Source organism: Protopterus annectens, chromosome 12.part0, assembly GCF_019279795.1.
Source record: "Protopterus annectens isolate FY-2018-M chromosome 12.part0, PAN1.0, whole genome shotgun sequence".
NCBI classification, from domain to species: Eukaryota; Metazoa; Chordata; order Ceratodontiformes; family Protopteridae; genus Protopterus; species Protopterus annectens.
The window spans coordinates 153,757,914-153,780,182 of record NC_056746.1 but is presented as its reverse complement, the minus strand read 5'-3'; the positions used below and the strand labels follow the sequence as shown (position 1 = coordinate 153,780,182).

Below are 22,269 nucleotides of genomic sequence, written 5' to 3'. Positions count from 1 at the left end.
AAAATTACACACACACACACACACACACACACACACACACACACACACACACACACACACACACGTCAATTAAAATAAGAAAAATCCATTGGTGCATATTCCTGTTAGATTTGTTACAATGTGAAATAACATAGGGTTGACATTAACAATTTTACATGAAATCTTAGCAGAGTTAAAGTAGGGTAGGGGGATAAAAGGTGTTAATTGTTGAATCTAAGAAGAGTGGGACAATAAAAAAAAAAAAAAAAAAAAGTAGAGCAAGAGTATGAGTAAATAACAAAAATTAAGTGTCTATATTACCCGATCGAACGTTTAGGTTAGCGAATACCTAAACATCAAGCTGGTAATATCAAAAAATTAAAACAGTGGCCAATTTAACTTAGGGAATGAATTCCCTCGGCCGCAAAAGAAAACATTTTTTATCCAAAATGAAGTGGGAGGATGCCCCCCACACCCCCCTAACTAAATATACCAACTCCGAGATCGCTCTACAGTGGGGAAAGGGGAAAAATCTGCATAATGGCCAAGGGAATTCTTTCCCTGCATTAAATCAGTTGTTCGCGTTTTTTTTTTTTGCTTTCACTATTACCAGTTCGACGTTTAGGTATTCGCTAACCTAAACATTCGATCAGGTAATAGGAACCCAAAATGAAGATGGTAGTAGTCAGAGAAGCTCAGCATGATGGAGAGAAGAGAGAAGTAAAGGAGTGAGAGAAATGGGGAAAAAAAGAGGCGAGTCATGTGAGATGACAGCAGGAACATTCCCAGATGGTTTTGAGATGGGAATGAAGCAGGGACTTAAAGGCAGAGTGGTGGTCTGTAGTACGAATAAAAGGTGGCAGGGAGTTCCAGAGGCGAGCTAGGGAAAAGGATAATAGGTGTTTGCCTGGACGATGAGCAGGCTTGTGCAGTTAAAGCAAATTCTGCTTATTGGATCTTAGAAGTCTGTTGGGTAGGTGCATTTTGAAGGAGGAGGCAAGGGAGAAGCAGATGGAGGGATTAAAGATGAGTTTATGGGTAAGTTAAATGTAGGTAAGATGGTTGGGAAGTTCGAGCCAATTTAGTTTGTGTAGGGCATTGCAGTGCTGGGAGGAGGATTTATAGCTGGTAGCAAACTTAGAAATTTTGTTATAACAAGAGGATTGCTTTGTTTTTAGAGAAGACTGAAGACTGGTAAGAAGTGTGGCACCATAGAGGAGAGAAGGAATGAGGAAGGTGTTACAGAGTACAAGTTTAGTAGTGGGAGTGATACATTAGTTACTGAGGTAGAGGATGCCTAGTTTCTGGTGGGTTTTCTTTACATTATTAATAGGCGAGTATCAAATTTTAACTGTTCATCAGTAAGGACTCCTAGAAGCTTTACATGGGAGGCTATTACGAGAGAGGTATTGTTTTGACTAGTAATGGATAATGAGTTCTTGTCTATAATGGTACTTTTTTGAAGGGGAAAATAACAATTTTAGTTTTTGATGCGTTGAGTGATAGCTAGTTGTCTATCATCCAACGTTCGGTATAAGAGAAAGCATCCTATGTGTTAGTTTTAAGTGAGTGTCGGAGCAGATGATCATAGAGTCATCTTCATATTGAATTAGTTTATCACTAGGAATGTTTTGGTGGAAGTCATTTATGAAAATGTTGAACAGTAGGGGACCCAATATGGGACCCTAGGGTACACCTGTAGGTGTATTAAGGAAGGAGGAGGTGGCTTTTTTTTTCCATTTGACAGCTTGTTGTCTGTCAGAGAGGTAACTAGAAAACCAGCTAGCAGAAGAGTGAGACAGGTTTAGATAGGAGAAGGTTATGGGAAATGGTGTCAAAGGCCTTGGATAAGTCCAGAAGCAGGGTGGACACTAGACAGCTGGAATCCCGGGCTTTGTTGATGATTTTGAGGAAGGAGAGGAGAGCAGTTGTGGTACTGTGGCCAGGTCTAAAACCAGCAATAGTGGGTAGAAGGCAGCACAGGGAGAATACTTTGCTCAACAAAATGGAGATGCTGCCTAACAGAATAACAAAGGAGAAAACTCAGTGTAACAAAATTAATACGCTAACTACTATCACAAAAACAGCCAGGTGACTGTAAAACACACAATACAAGTGACTTTTAGTTAGACAAACTGCAATTTAATGTAGCATTTGGTAAAAAGTGGAACATCACAGGGAGAACACTTAATTACTAGAGAGAGGAGCAACCTGATACAATAACAGCCAGGTGACTGTTTAATACGCAGTCAGTAACTTTTTAGACAAACTGTAAAAAGTTGTACAATTTGATAAAACAAGTTAAGCTTACAAGCTCTTCCATCTCAGAAACCATTTTAGCTAAAACACCAGACAGTATAGATCTCTGCAATCAGATTCCCTGAATAATGTTATCTTATGTGCCAAGCTTGCCTCCTGAACACAATTCAACATACAGTAGCCTTAAAACTGTAAAAATTAGCAAGACATGAAGTCGCGTAACTGTGAAAAAGATCTTGGAATCTGTCCCGATATATCTATAAGTTTATAATGCTCATGCTCCACAAACAACTGTTCCAACATGGCTGTACCTGAAGGAGATCACACTGCCACCTGGTCAAAAACAACAGGAGGGTCAAAGCATGGCACCCCCAAACAATGCACTCCACTGAGCATATCTTCATCATGACGATGTGTAAAATCTTCATGCCTTTCTGAAAAGAATGTCAAACTTATTTTTAAAGTCTGTAAGGGCAACTTGCTCAAGCTGAAACAATATTTTAAACAAAGCTAAAATTCTTCAAATATAAATAATGTTCTGCTACGTAAAATACTTTAAATCTACATCAAGATCATGAAATACAGAGTCGCTTAAACTTTGAAATGCTTGTTCAAAGAGGAAGGAGGCTGATTAAAATGATCTGCTAGAAATGCTGTGTTAGCTCCATGTAAGACACGCTTCTCACTGTAAGTGTTCATTCATTTATATCTACAGGTGGACATTCTAAGTCCCCTTCTCCCCCTGCTTCTTGTAAAACAAGTCTTAAGTGCACACACTTTTTTTTCAATATGGTCGCTATGCTATCACTAATTAATATCCAGATATTTAAATGCACAGTGAAACAAACTGGATGTTGGAAAGTAAAAGTGAAAATACAGCCCAGTAGCTTCCATTTCAGAGACTAAGATATGCTTTTAGACACACTAAACACCTCCTGCTAACAGGTCCCTGCCTATAAAGAGCTGCTATTATAAGGGAAAAAGAGTGAATCAGTGCAGTACAAGCCCTTAAGCATCATGAAGCCTTTAAACATACGGACTCTCTCAGCTCATTCTGATGATCACAGGGAATGGTGGACCACACTTCCATTTCATTTCAGTTGCAGAAACAAGCAAGACTAAAGAAGTTCATGCCTCCTACCATGGAGAAAGCAGATTTACATCAATGAGGTCTCACTACACAAACTTACTCTGCAAACACTTTTTAACCAAGTATTTTACTTTACTGACTGTTATAAAAAATATTCAACAAAAAAACAGCAAACAAAAGTTTATATTCTGCCAAATCTTCAAGTTGTTTTTGCCATCAACTAGAGACCTTCTTCAATGGCTCAAAAAAAAAAAAAAAAAAAAAAAAAAAACACCTGAGGAGCTGTCCATTCTCCAATCTTCTGTTTAACTCCCGAGTGGGCTCATGTGGTACAGGAGCCATAAACTATGGTGTGGGGCCATAAAATGCAGAAAAAAATGGATTCATCTAGATAGTGACTTCTGCTTGTGGCTCTATCCAGCTGTCATTGTTGGATAGGGAGGAAAAGATGATGGAATATAAAATCTTTTTTTTTAACTCCTTTACTGAATTATCCCATGTGACATATATTTATATAAAAGTAATCAAACCATATTAACAAGTTCACATTAAAGCATTATAGGATATCTAACAATATATATGGATATAAATAGTTTACACACCCCTGTTAAAATGCCAGGTTTTTGTGATATAAAAAATAAGACCACAATAAATCATTTCAAAACTTTTCCCACCTCTAATGTGACCTATAACCTGTATAATTCAATTGAAAAACAAACAAATCCATTCGGGGAAAAAATATAAAAAATAAAAAATGTACAATAAGCTGGTTGCATAAGTGTGCACATCCTTAAACTAATACTTTGTTGAAGCACCTTTTGATTTAATTACAGCATCCAGTCTTCTTTGGTAGGAGTTTATCAGCATGAATCATCGCGATTTGGCAATATTTGCCCACTCTTCATTGCAAAAATGCTCCAAATCTGTCAGATTGCAAGGATATCTCTTGTGCACAGCCCTCTTCAGGTCACCCCACAGATTTTCTATTGGATTTAGGTATGGGCTCTGGCTGGGTCATTCCAAAACTTAAATTTTCTTCTGGTGAAGCCACTCTTTTGTTGATTTGGATGTATGCTTGGGGTCATTGTCATACTGAAAGGTGAAATTCCTCTTCATCTTCAGCTTTCTAGCAGATGCCTGAAGGTTTTGAGCCAAAAGTGACTGGTATTTGGAACTGTTCCATAATTCCCTCCACCTTGACTAAAGCTCCAGTTCCAGCTGAAGAAAAGCAACCCCAAAGCATAATACTGCCGCAACCATGCTTCACCGTGGGAATGGTACTCTATTGGTGAGGCGAAGTGCTGTTTTTGTGTCAAACGTACCTTTTGGAATTGGGCCCAAAAAGTTCAACCTTGGTCTCATCAGATCATAACACATTTTCCCACATGCTTTTGGGAGACTATGTATTGTTTTGCAAAATTCTAGCCGGGCCTAGATGTTTTTCTGTGTAAGAAAAGGCTTCCATCTTGCAAACCTACCCCATAGCCCACACATATGGAGAATATGTGAGATTGTTGTCACATGTAGTACACAACCAGTAATTGCCACAAATTCCTGCAGTTTCTTCAGTGTTGCTGTAGGTTTCTTGGCAGCCTCCCTGACCTGTTTTCATCTGGTCTTTTCATCAATTTTGGAGGGACTTCTAGTTCTTTGCAACGTCACTGTTGTCCCATATTTTCTCCACTTTTTGATGACCATCTTGTGTTCCATGGTATATCCAATGCTGTGGAAATTATTTTGTACCCTTCTCCTGAATGATACCTTTCAACAATGAGATCCCTTTGATGCTTTGTAAGCTCTCTGCGAACCATGGCTTTTGCTGTAGGAGGCAAGTGAGTAAATGTCAGGAAAATCCTACTAGAACAGCTGAGTTAATCAGAGTCTCTTTAATTGATGGCAGGTGTGTACCCAAGAAGACTGAATGCTGTAATTAAATCAAAAGGTGCTTCCACAAAGTATTATTTTAAGGGTGTGCACACTTATGCAACCATCTTACTGTACATTTTCTATTTGTTTATATTTTTTCCCCTAACAGATTTGTTTGTTTTTCAATTGAATTGTAAAGGTTATAGGTCACATTAAAAGTGGGAAAAGTTTTGAAATGATTTATTGGAGTCTCATTTTTTTGTATCAGAAAAACCTGGCATTTTAACAGGTGTGTAAACTTTTTATATCCACTGTATGTGATGTGTAATCTAAGCAACATTACATAAATTAGTAGGGAATTTTTAAAGTCTGCAAAATCATTATACTCCCAAAACATATGTTTCCCAGTTACCTCTTTCATCCCCATCACACACCCAACATTTGCTAACTACCCGAGGAAAACTTCTTTGTAGTCTGATTGCAGTATACAAATACCTATTCAAACACTTCCAGGCAAAAATCCTAAATCATCTAGACTATGCTATATATCTGGGAGCCATACATATGTTCTCCCATAGTTTCTTTGTGAATAGCATAATTTAATCTCTCTTCACAATTTTTCTGACCTCTTTTGATTGATTCCTGTAGCTACTGTGCAACATTTTATATGCCCTACTAATTATCCCCTTTTAACAGATGCTTCTGTCTAGATTCAGTTAAAAACTCAACCAGTGCATGTCTTTCAGTTAGGGTTCCCCTATACCTTTCGCTTGATCTATATTCTGATTTCAATCCCTCATAAAGAAGGCAATCCAAATGTCCTCTTGGCCTCTTCACATTCTATTACATTTCCTTCTCTAATTATTTGTTCCCAGTAGGGCGGCCACGATGGTGCAGTGGTTAGCATTGCCGCCTCACAGCAAGAGGTTCTCCGGTTCGATCCTCGGCTGGGGTGCCTTCTGTGCAGAGTCTGCATGTCCGCTCTGTGGTCGCGTGGGTTTCCTCCAGGTGCTCCGGTTTCCTCCCACATCCCAAAGACATGCTGTAGGTGGACTGGACACTCTAAATTGGCCCTAGGTGTGAGTGTGTGCATGTGTGTGCCTTATGTGGAAGGTTGGGAGCCAGGCTGGCAACTCGACACTGTAAAACTCCACTGCCAATCATGAGCGGACAGGTGATCCGCTGTGGCGACCCTTAACCAGGAAAAGCCAAAAGAAGAAGAATCCTCCAGTAAATTTCTACTCCTTATTCTCTGTTCTCTGGACCCCTAATTGCAGTCATCCCCATCAGCAGAATCTCCTTTCTCCATTCATGTGTTGGCTTAGTTCTCAGTATACTGTCTGCTACTTCATGAATATAATACTCTGTATGATTATTGTTATTCTCCTTGTCCAAAATCCCATTCCTTTCGTCTTTCTTGAATTACGCCCCTCCCCCTGCTTCATCATCATCCCTTTCCACTTTGAATTGTAGCTTTCTGCTTCTGTTATGTATAACAGCCTTAACTATGTAACTCTGAAATATCCCTTCAAATCAGATAATCCTAAATCCACTTGTTCTGTTGGAAGGATCAACTTATCCCACTTGACTCTTGCCCTCTTTCCCTCCCAAAAAAAATCCTCCAACTCTTTATTAACTACTCTCCAGAACTTCTCTTCTGGTTGACAAAAATATGCCTCATCTGTGTATAAAACTAAAGGGACTAAAAACATTTTTACTGTTTGTACATGGCTATACATATCCATAACAAAGAGCTTCCAGTTTCTAAGTTTTTGTATTATCTTTTCTTAACTGCCATAACTAAATCCTTTTTAATCAATACTCCTAAATACTTCTTTTTATCATGTCTCATTAAATATGGATATTGCTGGACCAATTCATGTAAGAGTACATAGTTTACAGCTATAGCCTTTGTTTTATCTTCATTAATTTTATACCCCCCCCCCCCCCAAAAAAAAAAACGGACTTGTCTCAGAATATTCTACAACACTGAGATGTCCTTTTCTGGTTTTATCAGGTACTGAATATAAAAAATTTTCCTGGGAGTCTTCATAAACATTTGTAACAGTAAAAAGAGAAAAGCAGCACACAAGCAGGCCCAGCTGTCCACAGTACAAAAAAACCACAAAATCCACCAAGAAAAGCACTGGAGAAACTGAGAAAGTTTTTTTTTTTAGAGTAGTTAAAATTTAACGTTCGCTATTCGTCCCAAAGACTTCATCAGAAATGATGAAATACACTTCCAAATCACTTTTAAACCATTCAAAAAGAATTGTAGAGTACATTTTGTAACAGCTATGTCCATTTCAAGAGTTGCCACCCTTACTTTATGAGAAAAAATATTCCTAGAGCACAGTTCATTCAAGCATCTCGAATGCAAGTGGAAGACTCTGTTTTTTTGAAGGAAATTAACCTCATAAAAGAGTTGTTTCTAGAAAGAGGTTACCCTGGAGACTTACGTGAAAATATGGCTCAACAGGTCATTCACAGGAGACAGACCGATTTTTCTCCTATTCCGCTAAGAGGTTTTGTTAAAAAAGCTCAGAGTGTAGCATCTAGTTGCACACACATATAAAAGAGAGATGGGCAGAAGGTTCTAGATTCTGTTTGGATATGAATGTAGACAGTAATTACATCCGTCAGATTATTAGTGAAAATTTGAAAGTAGTTACGGGTAACACTGATTTATCTAAAGTTCTTGGAGAAGGCCCCCATTTTGTTTACAAGAAAAACTTAATTTTAAACATTTGTTAGAGAATAATAACTTTGAGCCAACCCTTACGTCTGGTGAAACTGGGGGTATGTTTAAATGTTCAGGGTGGGGGTATGTTTAAATGTTCAGGTTGCAGAGCATGCAGATTTATTTCTGAGGATCCCTTTGTGTTCCTGGAACATCTACAGTTTACTATACCCATCCCTGGAAAATTGAGCTGTAGTACAACAGAGAGTGTATTTTGCGATGTGTTCAACATGCCCAAGTTTTTATGTTGGCATGTTCACCAGGAGTTTAAGGAAATGGGTATTAGAGCACTTGTATGCTATAAAAACAAAAAAATAGTAATAATGTCCTTTTTAAGCATTCTTTGACATGTTCTAACTGGAAAAAAATTACTTTTCCTATAGTAGAAGTTGTTAAGCGTGACCTTAGGGGAAGGGATTTTAGAAATTATGTTGAACAAAGAGAGGTAGAATGGCAGATTAAACTTGCTTCTTATTTACCCCCTGGTCTGAATGATATGGTGAACATAAAATGTTTCTTAAAAATCAACTACCAATCATTAGCGGACCGGAGTTCCGCTGTTGCGACCCCTAACCGGGAAAAGCCGAAAGACGCAACAACTAAAGTGAATATACAGGGGTGAATGCCCTTGTGTTTTAAACTGTGTTAACTGTGTGGACACGGAGTTGTACATTTTTTGTAGTATGCCTTTAAATGTTTTTATATATTTAATTGACATGTTAATGAGATGATCTGATTGGTCAAATATTTTTTGAATGGTTTAAAAGTGATTTGGAAGTGTATTTTATCATTTCTGATGAAGTCTTTGGGACGAATAGCGAACATTAAATTTTAACTACACTAAAAAAGAACTTTCTTAGTTTCTTCAGTGCTTTTCTTGGTGGATTTTGTGTTTTTGTACTGTGGACACCTGGGCCTGCTTGTGTGCTGCTTTTTTCTTTTTATTGATTTTTGCTGTTAGCAACACATGGCTGGAGCACTAGAGGACAACGATTTGGACTTGACTCTACATTCTACACCTACCAACAACGAAAGAACACTTGATGAACTTATTTTGGCAGTAGGTGAAATGCAACAGTCTTTGTTTTGTCAGCTAAAATTAGAGAGAGTTACAAAGTTACTAACTCTTCTAATAATTTCCCCCTGAATCCTGCTTTGCTTTCAAGGCAGAAGCCTTGTCAAGGTAATTCAACAAACAGAACAGCCAGTAAGTTTTTAAATGTTAGCTTTGATTCGTTTGCAGGGGATATATAGTTTTGGCAAACAACAACATTGCTGCTAAAAATAATGTTAACTCTCTGCTGAACAAAATGGAAAGAGATTTGAAGTGTTATTGAGCGCTTCATGTAGAAAATAAATATTTTGAATATTGTATTAATGCTGGCATTGTACCCAAGGGTCTTCATTTTTTTTAAATTACATAATGGAGTTTCTAGGGACAGTCTGTTCTTTAAGGAGCTATCTACTTTTTTGACAATGCTGGTAAAAAAGTTTTTGAAGCTTGTTATTAAAAACAACAGCACTGTTTTGGCAGAATTATGTGTTTCCCTGACAAAGATGGATACTACCATTGGTGAGCTACTTATTAATTGCCCTGATTCAAGATTTGAGTATGAGCAGTTGATTAAAAATGTTGAACAGTATGAACAAATAGTTCAACATAAAACTAAAAAAATCAACAGGGGCTTGGCAGCATATGCAGGGGGCAATGTTTATGGTGACTTTGTTCCCATTCCTTCTGGTCCAGGCAATGATTCAAGACAAATGTTATAAAGGTGGCCCAGCCAGCAGCACATTCAGGTAGTGGGTCGAACACTACTGTTCCACCTTTACAGCCGGAGATGGGTTCTTCAGCTGTTAGTGGTTTTGGATTCAGCTTCTGTGAAGGTTGCAACTAATGTGGCTCTTTCTGCAGAGCAATTCAGCTCTAAAGATGATGTTATGGTGCGCCCGATGGGTTCAACACATGGTTCTAGCAGTGCAGGAGCAAGTATGAATACGTTTTTCCTCTTTTTTACAAGGGGATTTCAGTTGGAAGGAGAAAAAGAAATGCAGCAGGAGCAGGGGATATCAGACGAGCAGCAGACTGAGAAATGCGGTTCGGAAGGAACATTGGCCTGTCTTTCTATGAGTTCCAACAGTGAAAATGCACTTTCTTCACACTTTTTTTCCTCTGAACGTATACAAGAACCAAGTTCTTTTGCTGTTGGACTGGGTAATTCTATCTCAGTTTATAACTTGTCTGATTTTAACATTTCTGATGAGCACATTAAACTGTTGAAATTAGAACTTAATTTCCAGCCCTGTAGGAGGGTGAATGTTACAAAATCTCTGACAGAACTCAAGCGCTATACTCGTAAGTTAAATTTAAAATATATATTGAATGACGTTGGTCATAGTAATTGTAATTTTTTTTTGTCAAAGCCGTCCATCTTTAATCCTGGTTTAGTGCATACTGTAAAAGCCTTTGAGGCTTTCTGTGAAAAAGTTATTAAAAGTATGTTACAAAATCAAAACAGAAAAATGTTTTATAACTTAAACCTTAATGGAAAGAAAGCTTTGAATAAACTTATTTATAGGAAAGACTTAAGGTTTATGAAGGCGGATAAAGGTGGGGCTACTGTCATAATGAATTTCAGTGACTACACAGAAGCTATGGAAATTATGTTAGCAAATGTATTTGGAGTAAAGGAAAGTCATGAAGTTTGAAATTGTTAAAAGTTATGCCTGTATCCACAGCACTTTATATGACATGTTCATGAGCTCTGAAATAACTAGGGAAATGTTTGAATTTTTATGTGTGGATAATTCCAGTGTGGGTGTGATGTTTGGAATTCCCAAACTTCACAAAAGTGTTGAAAAACCTCCATTCAGACCTATTATATCAGCCTCAGGAAGTTGTACTGACTGTACTTCTTTGTGTTTAGATTCAGTGTTGAACCCACTAGTTAAGCAGCTTCCTTCTTATGTAGCTGATTCTTGGGATTTTTTGGACCAGCTTAGGTCCTTTTTTCTTCCTCAGACTTTAGGTTGGAAAACTTACAGATGTTCACTGTTGATGTTGTTTCCCTATTCACCTGCATCCCTAAAAATGTTGGGGTTGATTATGTAAGATGGTTTATGGGAAAGCATACAAGTTTAAGTAACAACAGTATTATTACCTATACTGCTTTGTTAGATTTATTATTAGATAACTTCTTTTTGTTTAACAAGGAATTTTATAAACAACTACAAGGGGTGGACATGGGGGCCACTGTTGGCCCAGTCAATACAAACTTGGTATTAGGTTGGTGGAACATGGAAATACTGCCAGACATTGATAATTCAGAGCAAATTATCTTTTATAAATGATTTGCAGATGATTTGTTCTTTATAGTTTATAAGGACAACTTTAATGTTAATGTGTTTGTGGAGCTTTTAAGTGCTAGTACAGCATTTTTAAAGTTTGTGGTGGGGGAAATAGGCAACAAGGTTTCCTTTTTGGATGTTAACTTGACAATGGACATTAATAAGAATGTGGCTTTGAGTAGTATTTATTGTATGAGTACATTTTGTAACAGCTAAGTCCATTTCAAGAGTTGCTACCCTTACTTTATGAGAAAAAATATTCCTAGAGAACAGTTCATTCAAGCATCTCGAATGAAAGTGGAAGACTGTTTTTTTTAAGGAAATGAACCTCATAAAAGAGTTGTTTCTAGAAAGAGGTTACCCTGGAGACCTACTTGAAAATACAGCTCAACAGGTCATTCATAGGAGACGCACAGATTTTCCTCCTATTCTGCCAAGAGGTTTTGTTAAAAAAGCTCAGAATGTAGCATCTAGTGGCACACACATATAAAAGAGAGAGGGGCAGAAAGTCCCAGATTCTGTTTGGATATGAACGTAGACAGTAATTACATCCATCAGATTATTGGTGAGAATTGTTAAGTAGTTACAGGTAACACTGATTTATCTAAAGTTCTTAGAGAAGGCCCCCATTTTGTTTACAAGGAAAATCAAAATTTTAAACATTTGTTAGAAAATAATAACTTTGGGCCAACCCTTACGTCTGGTGAAACTGGGGGTATGTTCAAATGTACAGGGTGCAGGGCATGCAGATTAACTTCTGAGGGTCCCTTTGTGTTACTGGAACATCTACAGTTTACTATACCCATCCCTGGAAAACTGAGCTGTAGTACAACAGGGATAGCGTATCTTGTGATGTGTTCAACATGCCCAAGTTTTTATGTTGGCATGTCCACAAGGAGTTTAAGGAAACGGGTATTAGAGCACTTGTATGCTATAAAAACAAAAAATAGTAATAATGTCCTTTTTAAGCATTCTTTGTCATGTTCTAACTGGAAGAAATGTACTTTTTCTATAGTAGAAGTCGTTAAACGTGACCTTAGGGGAGGGGATTTTAGAAATTATGTTGAACAAAGAGAGGCAGAATGGCAGATTAAACTTGCGTCTTATTTATCCCCTGGTCTAAATGATGTGGTGAACATAAAATGTTTCTTAAAAAATAGGAAAATTACTAAAGTGAATATACAGGGGTGAATGCCCTTGTGCTTTAAACTGTGTTAACTGTGTGGACACTGAGTTGTACATTTTTTGTAGCATGCCTTTAAATGTTTTTATGTATTTAATTGATTTGTTAATGAGATGATCTGATTGGTCAAATGTTTTTTGAATGGTTTAAAAGTGATTTTGAAGTGTATTTTATCATTTCTGATAAAGTCTTTGGGACGAATAGCGAACATTAAATTTTAACTATGCTAAAAAAGAACTTTCTCAGTTTCTCCAGTGCTTTTCTTGGTGGATTTTGTGGTTTTGTGAACATTTGTAACAGAATGCCTACCTCCCAATGGGGTATAAAACCTACAACTTAATTCTACTGGTTACTCCAATGATTTATACATACAGCGGACTCTGCATTCTGTTCTGGACCTATCATAAAGTAATGCCACCTACCAATGAGGTATAAAACCTACAACTTCATTGTACTGGTTACTCCAATGATGTGTGTGTGTGTGTGTATATATATATATATATATATATATATATATATATAGCAGACTCTGTATTCTGTTCTGGACCTACAATATTGAGCTTGAGCTTTGAGCTTTATAATATGGTAAAAAAATGCCATCTATCAGAAAAAACATTCCTGATTATGCCCTTTTCAGTTCATAGACTAAAAGTGTTTTCAAAACATGAGTCAACCTGTCAATACTATATCAATGAAGTATCATAAGAGCTCTTACACAGTGATGCATGTCCTATGCCTCAGGCTACTCATGTACAGTGGAGCCCTCTACTGCATATCTTGTGTAAATGTCTACTGATTTCTGAACTCAACAATTTAGTTTCCTATAGTATATGCCTTTTGTGTATTTGCTGTTTTAACCTAAGTCACAGATGAAAATATCCTCCGAATCAGACCAGTGAACAAGGCTAATAAACAATCAAATAAATACAATTCACCATTAAAAATAATTGAGCAGCTTGGCAACTACAGAAATAAAGGGGACAAAGTGATTTTAAGGGAAATGGACAATGATGTCAAGGGTACTACAGAAAACGCTGATGAGCCAGCTGAAGAAGGCACTGACTTGTTCAGCACAGAAGTAGATGAAAATACTTATAGCGACCAAATAAACAAGTAATGTCAGATGTAGGTCTAAGAAGCACCACTATCAGCAATGTTACTAACAGTAAGTGAGGTCCCAATGCTGTTTAACCCTTATGATGTGAAAGAATTTGAGTACAAGACACTGACGATTCCCTAATGACAAAGGCACAGGAAAGCCTGAAGGGATTATTTGATGGACAACTAGGGAGGGTGGCATTTGTGTGAACATTTCTCAATGCTCCCCTGCAGTCAACCTGATTCCTCTAGAGTGTACAGCACCAAAACTTCTCAGTGAAGATCATCACATACCTCTCAGCCTCAGAGCAAGAAATCTGGATAAAGCCATACTGAATGGGGGGGACAAAGTCCCAAAAATAGGGACAATTTTTAAATGCTACTCTTACAAACTTAGAAAGTTGACAGAACAACAGGTTTTGCATTAGCATGTATTTTATAAAGGATATGAAGTCTGAAACTCACATTTCCATCATTATTTTCTAACTATGGTCCTCTGTGATTTGCCAACGATATGCCAGAAAACCACAATTTTTGGAGAAACAGGCCATAAATATGAGGCAAAAATGTGGGTATTCTGCGTAAATATGGACAGTTGAAAGGTATGAGATCACACTTCATCCCAAACTGACTGCAAACATAACAGATCATATTCACTGCTGCAGATGACGCATCTTCTGCAGTGAGAACAGTTGGAAAGAAAGCTAAGCTTCTGTACACATAAAGTAATAAAAAATAAATAAATAAAACACAAACAAATACTAATTAGTGCAATATATAGCAATAAGAAACAACTGAAGCCTTACAACATATGTTCACGAGTACACTGTACCACAAAATCAGCACAGACACTGGCAGCATCCTGCAACACTACTTAGAAATTACTTTACAGAGTCCTACCTCCTTCCTCAGAGCTGTAGTTGCCAAGTACAATCTTATCAAAGAGATGCTTGTTCCCAGTATAAAAAAATAAGCAATTTACATGACATGCAATATAATAAGCAATGCAACCTGGTGCACATGGATAAAATCCTGACTGCGACCCAAACAACCAGAGTTTGAATACCATCTCAGGATCTGGGGGGGGGGGGGGGAGGCAGGGGGGTGGGCCTGAGGCAGCTTAAGTCAGCTCATTCATCCCATGATGAGAGACAGGGGAGGTGACACACACTTGTGCACATTGCCATGAGTGATCCCTGTTGGTGACGGGGGATGCATAGGGGAGTGTTATTTCCAGGGAGGGCAAGACATTGGCCGAGTCACACATAGAAGTTTGGATGGCATGTCACAGTGCTCACTACACGCCAACCCTTGGACAATTAGTGAACATTCAGGGGGAGTGGTTATGCCTAAATGAAAAAATACTCTCTCAACAGCAGAAAAACTTGCCCAAGAATCCATCAAATCTCCCCACTGGCCCAGAATGAGATAGGAAGAAGTCTGAGGAAGGACAGACCGGCTCTGAGGAGCAGTACTGGGAACAAATGGTGGTCAGCTTTGGGAGTCAAAAGTGTGGCTAAAGACAACCACAAGGCCTTCTACAGCTATGTCTGAAACCTCAAAGGCAGCACACATCAATGTGTTGAACTGGTGGTCAATGGAACCACCTTTGTCAACACAGCAACATAGTGATTTGCTGGCTGATAAATTCAGCTCAAACTTCACTTCCCACTCCCCCCACCTTCCTGGGTGAAGTTTGAACAGAATTTGGGGAGGGGGTATGCTAGTAGTTGAAGGAGTGATTTAACTGCAGGACTGAGAACAAAAAGTTATGAAACATATAACGGGCGCTGTTGCAGACAAGTGTAACAGTCGCTTCCAAAGTAAATGCATATCTTTCCTGTCCTGATAAAAGAAAGAAAGAAAAGCATAACTTTGATTCTCACCGAAGAGATTATGTTTCACTGTCACATCTGCTGCATACCTTCCATCTCCTGCACTTCTCATCTACACTCTGACTAAATGTTTCATACATGGCGTTTCCTTCTCTTCACTTACCCTATAACAAGGGGAGGCACTGAACGGAGGCGAGGGTTACTACCAAGTCCACCCAGACTGAACAGTTACAACCTACGGCAAACTACGCAGCTCTCGTCTCTTCTCTGTCTTCATTACTGCAAACTACGCAGCTCCAGTCTCTTCTCGATCTTCATTTCTTCCTGAAGACATGCTTCACCTTTGCCTAGAATATACATTTCTGATCTCTCACCATTATCATCCACCACAGTAAGCCTGTTTTATCAACTTACACCCTTTTCAAGAAAGACTACCTCACTTGTACTTCCTTGCCGCTTTGCATCTGTACTGCATTTGAAATAGTATCTTGAAACATTCTGCCCTCCTGTACCCTCATTTTCGTTACCAAACCTTCTCATTAGGATCCTAAACCACCTTTACTGACCTCAACTGAATGTTTCAGTCCTCTTTTTGTCCTTATTAGACAGCACCAGTTGGGCCTCATCAGGAAATGGTACAGTGGCATTAGTGTTTCTTCGGTTCTGCTAGTCATGCATCTGCCTATATGTACCATCATTCTTTAGTATCTTGGCATAGATTTACTAAATGGTTTGACTGTCTATAGTTAGTCCATCCTGCTCTTATACTGCAATATTACTCTCCTTCCGACCCAATGTAAGGTCCTCCCCCCATGGCTCCAAATATCACATTCTAGACTACACTCCCATTTGAAACCCTGTATGATGGGCAATGATTCACAAAAAAAACATACTGATGTGTATCCAAAGAAAGCTAAAGATGTGAAGAAATTAAACAGGATTGCAGTACGTTGTTGCTCCAACCTGGAGATGTCTTCTTTCCCTCCCCATCCATAGTTTCTAGTACTGGCTGACAGCCTACAGCACAGTAATGCAAAGTGTTGTCCACCTGCTGCATTTTCTACAAGCACTGACACCTTGTACAAGATTTGGCAATATGCCATTACAGCGTGCTGCCTTTCTTTCTTCCAAGGCAGGATGTCATCATCAGCTGGAATACTGATTTCAATCCCTCTGCTAGAGGGGAGAATCCAGCCATATCCCACAAAAAGGCAAAGGTACTGCAAGCAGAAATGCTACAAAGACTGCCACAAGCACACCAGATTAATTCTGAATGCATGCCACTCCTGTGAAATGGTATACTGGCTTGAACATGATACCCACTTGAACTGAAGCTGCGATCCCTTTTGAGCCAAATCAACAGCAAGTGCTGCACCTTCGTGATCATCGCCGTACACCAGGTTGTCAGACGTGGTATCTGAAAAACAATGCAATCACAAGTCAGAAGGGAAGGGATTCTAGTAAATCAACTCTCTAGCTTTAAAACTGCTTCACTTGGAGCCTTGTATATTATGCACAACTTAGGTACTGAAGACGCAATGCATATTACTTTAACTACAGAACAGTCAATTAAGCAATCAACAAAATCATAATTTCTCACCTACCAGTTTTATGATTTCTTATAGTTTCCATCTTTGAATTATTTCACTACCTTTTTCCAGAGATGCCCGTTGTCATGTAATGGTTATACATGGCCCATACATTTAGGAGCAGTGAAGCAATTTTAATTACCTCACATTACAGGGTAACAATAAAAGGTGGCCTTCACAGCTTAGCATATCCCTGAATGCTAAATAAATGACTACTCTGTAGTTTAGAGAAGTGATGACATTAAATGACTACAATATCACTTATATGTATTGTGTACTTTGACCTCAAAGGATTTAAAAATTAAACATTTATTCCTGTAGAGTAGATGCAGGCTTTTACTTAGAAAACAAAAGTGTTGAATTACAAAGAAATACTAAATAGGTTGCAAATCTTCAGGAAGAAAGAACTCAATGTAAATGCTGAGTGAAAAAGAAATGCAACTCATGTTGTACCAAATTTGGTGGGCACTAAAGTGTATCTGTTCTGTAACTATGGGGGGAGGGGTCATTATTTTAACCACTTGGTTAACTTTCTTTTGTGTTGCATGTCAAGAGGCTAGCTGGGAACCATTGAACTTGAATTAACAGTCCAGAAACAAGTTATGGCACACTGCTTCCCAAATTCCTGATTTTTTATTACACAAAACAGAACACAAAGAATGATAACTGTATTTATTTCAGTTTCGTTGAATGTGACATTCCCACGAGTACAGGTCATTTAAATACATTCTAAGCACAACAATGATGAAATGGGTTACTGCAACATGTTCCCAGGGTCACTAAGTAGAAGAAAGAAGGGTATGGAAAGCAAACCTAGGTGCTATCCTCCAGACTGTTACTCCAACTCCCAAGTTACACGTATCTGGGCCGTCCCCTCTGCTGCTCTAAAGTATACCACCAACTATATGGATTCAGTTACTGACCCTGCCACCAGAAGGACTGGCTAGAGGATACTGGGAGAAACATGATCACAACATCAACAGGATACACATAGGTAGGTAGCAGATGCATTCAGCAGTGTGTGCAATAAAGCATGCAACAGCCAGTTATGTACTTATTTAACATTTCTTTACCAAGAAAGCCAGACTTGGAACAAGCTAATATTCAGTGGAGGTCCAGGGAGAAATGCTCCAGATGCATGCCTTTGTAATTAAATTGAGGAAAGGGTAGGCAAAAAAAAAACAAAAAAAAAAAACTTCCAATTACAAATTAAAATCCACTTGTTTCACCTCCCAAGGCTAGTATGGATCTACTCATTAATGATACTAGCATGCACAGCAAGTGGTCCAAATAAGTTAACATAAAAAATTATTTTACCAACTCATGTCCAAAATAAATTAAGAAACAGATACTTTGTCTCAAAAATGAATTTAAAAGTCAAATATGATCCTGATTGAGTAGGAATCTCAAATAATGCTGGTTGGTTACAGAACACAAGCCGAAAAGACAGCATTCACTTTAAACAAATAACTTTGTAGTCAAACACTAAGAAACAGATCATTACACTTGCTACACTGAAGAAAGAAGGCCATGGAAAGCAATCCCAACACAGGAAAATTACTATAGTACTCTACTAAGCAAATTTTGCACTATATATGAAAAATATATTACAAAATGCAAGGCTAATCAAATAGTACAGAAGAAAACATGGCTGCCATCTCAGTATTCATCTGATTTACTGATTAGAAGAAAACATGGCTGCCATCTTAGTATTTGTCTAACTTACTGACGTGTCAGCTAGTTCCTTTAACATCAGCACTTCTCAGACATTCAGTTTGCTGATAAATCACTTCACCAACTATGAACCCGCGTTTGCGCTTGTTTCCCACCTTTCCTGCAACTAGTCTAGTCCAGATACAGATTTGCTGTATCCAGGGCTGTTTGTAAGCTTATGAGCCCCCCAAGCCTTTCTGTGTTGGAGGGAAGCTTTCTAGCTTATCAGTGGGAGAGGTAAGCACTAGGTAGCCTATCTACCACAAGAGGAGTGGTTTGTGGACCAGAAATTGTAGTTTATTGTCCATTTGGGCAGTTTTTCCATCTCTTTCAACTTTCTGGTTTAAAAGCCTGCGTTTGCACTTGTTTCCTGCCTTTCCTGTAACTAGTCTAGTCCACATACAGATTTGCTGTATCCAGGACTGTATGTAAGCTTCTGAGCGGTGCCAAAATCTGCTCTTCAATTTTTCCCTTAGATCTGCTAGTTCTCTCATTTCCTGCACTTTTACTAGCGTATTAGTCTAACACTTTACCACACTTCTTAGCAATTATTATAGCACACAAAAGTGCTACCAGCACTAAACGTTCTACAAGGAAACGGCTCCAGTACTTATTATTAATGCCCACCCCTCCAGGTATGTCTAAAGGTCAGTTCCCTGTGCTTTTTCCTATTAACCTAGTGAACTTGGGCACCCTGAGGCAATGTAGCAACTGCTTCATGTACACTGACAACCCTCTCCTCTTACCTCCCAACACTCAGACTTGCGAGAGATGCACTTACATATCCAAACTGGAAGCCACACACTCTCCAGCCAAGACTGGAATAGCTGGTCAAGAGGAGATGGTCAACACTTGCTCCACATCGCATGGAGCACATAGCCCTCCAGAACACACACCAGCACTGCCCTCCCATAAAAACAAAAGCCACACACCCACCTTCACGGAGGTTCTCAATAAGAATCTACCCAAACAGCAGAAACCTCCAAAGGACAAACACACTCGACTACCACAACACAACACTAATCATGACACACAACTCTCCTAAACAGTGTATCACTCAACCAAAGCCCCTAAGGCAAAACAGCATGCCCAACACATTAGTCATAGGTGACTCAATAGTGAGGCACACTGATGTCCCACTCACTAGGTTGAATAAGGAAAAAGTAACAGCTGCCTGTCAGGTGCCAGGATCCACCACATAAAGTAAGCACTCAAGATCCTCAACAACAGGTACAAATATTACTCCGTCATTGTACATGTGGGTGTGAATGACCTGAGATGTACCTCCCTGGACTACATGAAAGAAGATATGGAGGAGCTCTCGAGATTATGTAGCCCAGGCGGGTAAGACCCTAGCCCTGAGCAGCATCCTACCATCACCCAGAATAATACCACAGTACAAGCAGAAAATGCTTGATTTCAACAATTGGATAAGTTTCTGGTGTCCTTCTATGGGAATCCAGTTTCTGTCTGCCTGGGATGACATGACTGACAGACCTCGATGCTTTGGCATAGATGGCCTGCATCTGTCAACCCTGGGCTTCCGGACACTGGCCAAGGATCTTGCCACCCCTATAGTTCCTTTTTCAGGTGGTGTTCCAAAGACCAAATTACCACCATAACAGCTACAAACAAATGCAACGTGAGGGTCATGCTGCTCAACGCTAGAAGTCTAAATCTCAAAATGCACTCACTCGAAGCATTCCTTAAAATGGAGAACATCGACATTTGTGCCATAACAGAGACCTGGTTCAAGGCAGTAGAAAGCACCCCTGCACTACCAGGCTATAAGTCATTCCACACCTTTCGTCCCCAGAACTTGGACCGAAGCTCCAAAGGCTGTGATGTTTCCATATTCATAAAAGATGCGCACACCTCCAGACTGGTAGCTCAACATAATGCATTTGACATACTTCAGGTGCAGCTGACATTAGGTAAGACAGCGATTCAGGTCGTAGCCTGCTATAGGTCCCCAACCATGTCTCAAGTCTCACACTCCACATTCCTAAACACCCTGGTGAAGATTAGGGTCCAACCTAACACCATCATACTGGGTGACTTGAACTACCCCTCCATTAACTGGAAAAACTACTCATGCACCAGTACACTTGCCCAACGTTCCCTGGCATAAACAAACTCTACAACAGAAGGGGGAAACTGATGTGGAATAAGGTGAAGTCCCAAGACTGGAAAAACTCCCTTATCAGCCTCAACAAAAAGATGAGATCCCTCATCAAATCCTTTAAAGCTAGCAATGAAAACAGAATTTCCACAGATAGTAAAGCAATCACAAGGCCTTCTATAGTTATGTAAAGAATCTCCACGGCAATACCCAGATTTGCTCTGAGCTATAGCACAATGGCACCTCTTATACTGAGCCAACAGATATTGCCAATATACTAGCAGACAGATTCAGTGCCAACTTTACCCCTCTCTCCCCCCAAAGGACCAGTCACAATACCAGTAGATTGCCAGGTACCCAGTATTACTGCTGCACAGGTTAAAACATCACTAAGGCCAATAATACAGCTTCTATGGGACTTGACAAGATCCCTGGCTGTGTTTCTACATGAACTACAGAGTGAACTGGCACTTCAACTGTGTGCCCTGTTCAATCACAGCCTCACCTCAGGCGTTGTCCCTACCAAATGGCACACTGCTACAGTCATACCTCTCCACAAAGGAGAAGTGACTACAGACCCTGGGAACTATCGCCCCATTAGCCTGACGAGTCTGATATACAAAGCTATGGAATGCATCATCATGGACCTAATAAACAAGGATATAGAGAACCTCCAAACTCTGGATCCTACACAGTGTGGTTTTGTGAAGGGTAGATCATGCCTGCACAACTTGGTCAACTTCTTTGAGTCAAGTCACCAGAGCTGTGGATGAAGGAAAGGTGGTTCATACAGCCTACTTGATCTGGCCAAGGCCTTTGATACAATTCCCCATTCAGGAATCGCAGAAAAACTCAGTAAGCTAGGCATCAACCCCTATAGTACTAGGTGGGATGCAAACTGGCTCACAGGTAGAACCCACAGTGTGAAAGTAGCTGACTTCAAGTCAGACTGCCTCCCAGTCACGAGTGGAGTCCCACAGGGTTTGGTCCTGGGTCCTCTCCTGTTTGGGATCTACTTCTCTGAAGTCCAGGCCAACACGCAGGGACTCTGGCTGACAATGTTTACAGACGAATGCAAGTTTGGAGCTATTATTAACTCCCCAAGTGATGCTGACATCCTACAGAAAGGCCTCATTGAGACCAACAACTGGTGTCAGGACCATGGCCTTAAGCTCAATGCCAAAAAATGTGTCATCCCCTTTGGGAAAAACCTGATTCCCATGAATTACCACATCGATGGTAGTCCACTGAACACAGAAGGCATTATAAGAGATCTGGGAAGACAGGTTCATAGGTTCATACTAGGCTATCTGCCCTAAGGCATTTATAAGCCTAGCCAGAATGTGTTTGGCTTTCTCCACCCATTTTAAATTAATTTTGCTATGCCCTTTTTTTGAGGTTAGTATACTGTGCCTCTGTCTAACAGTGACACAGAAGTCATACCCGG

General features: G+C 39.4%; 1 protein-coding gene across 1 annotated transcript in view; it reads right to left on the bottom strand.

Moving 5' to 3' along the window:
- The window catches only part of SNX29 (sorting nexin 29), a 3,382,132-nt gene that overhangs the window by 2,732,553 nt on the left and 627,310 nt on the right, over positions 1 to 22,269 (bottom strand). Inside the window, exon 10 of the mRNA XM_044089182.1 lies at positions 16,722 to 16,815. Within this exon, the coding sequence (XP_043945117.1) occupies positions 16,722 to 16,815 (94 nt within the window). The remainder of the gene's footprint in view (positions 1 to 16,721; positions 16,816 to 22,269) is intronic.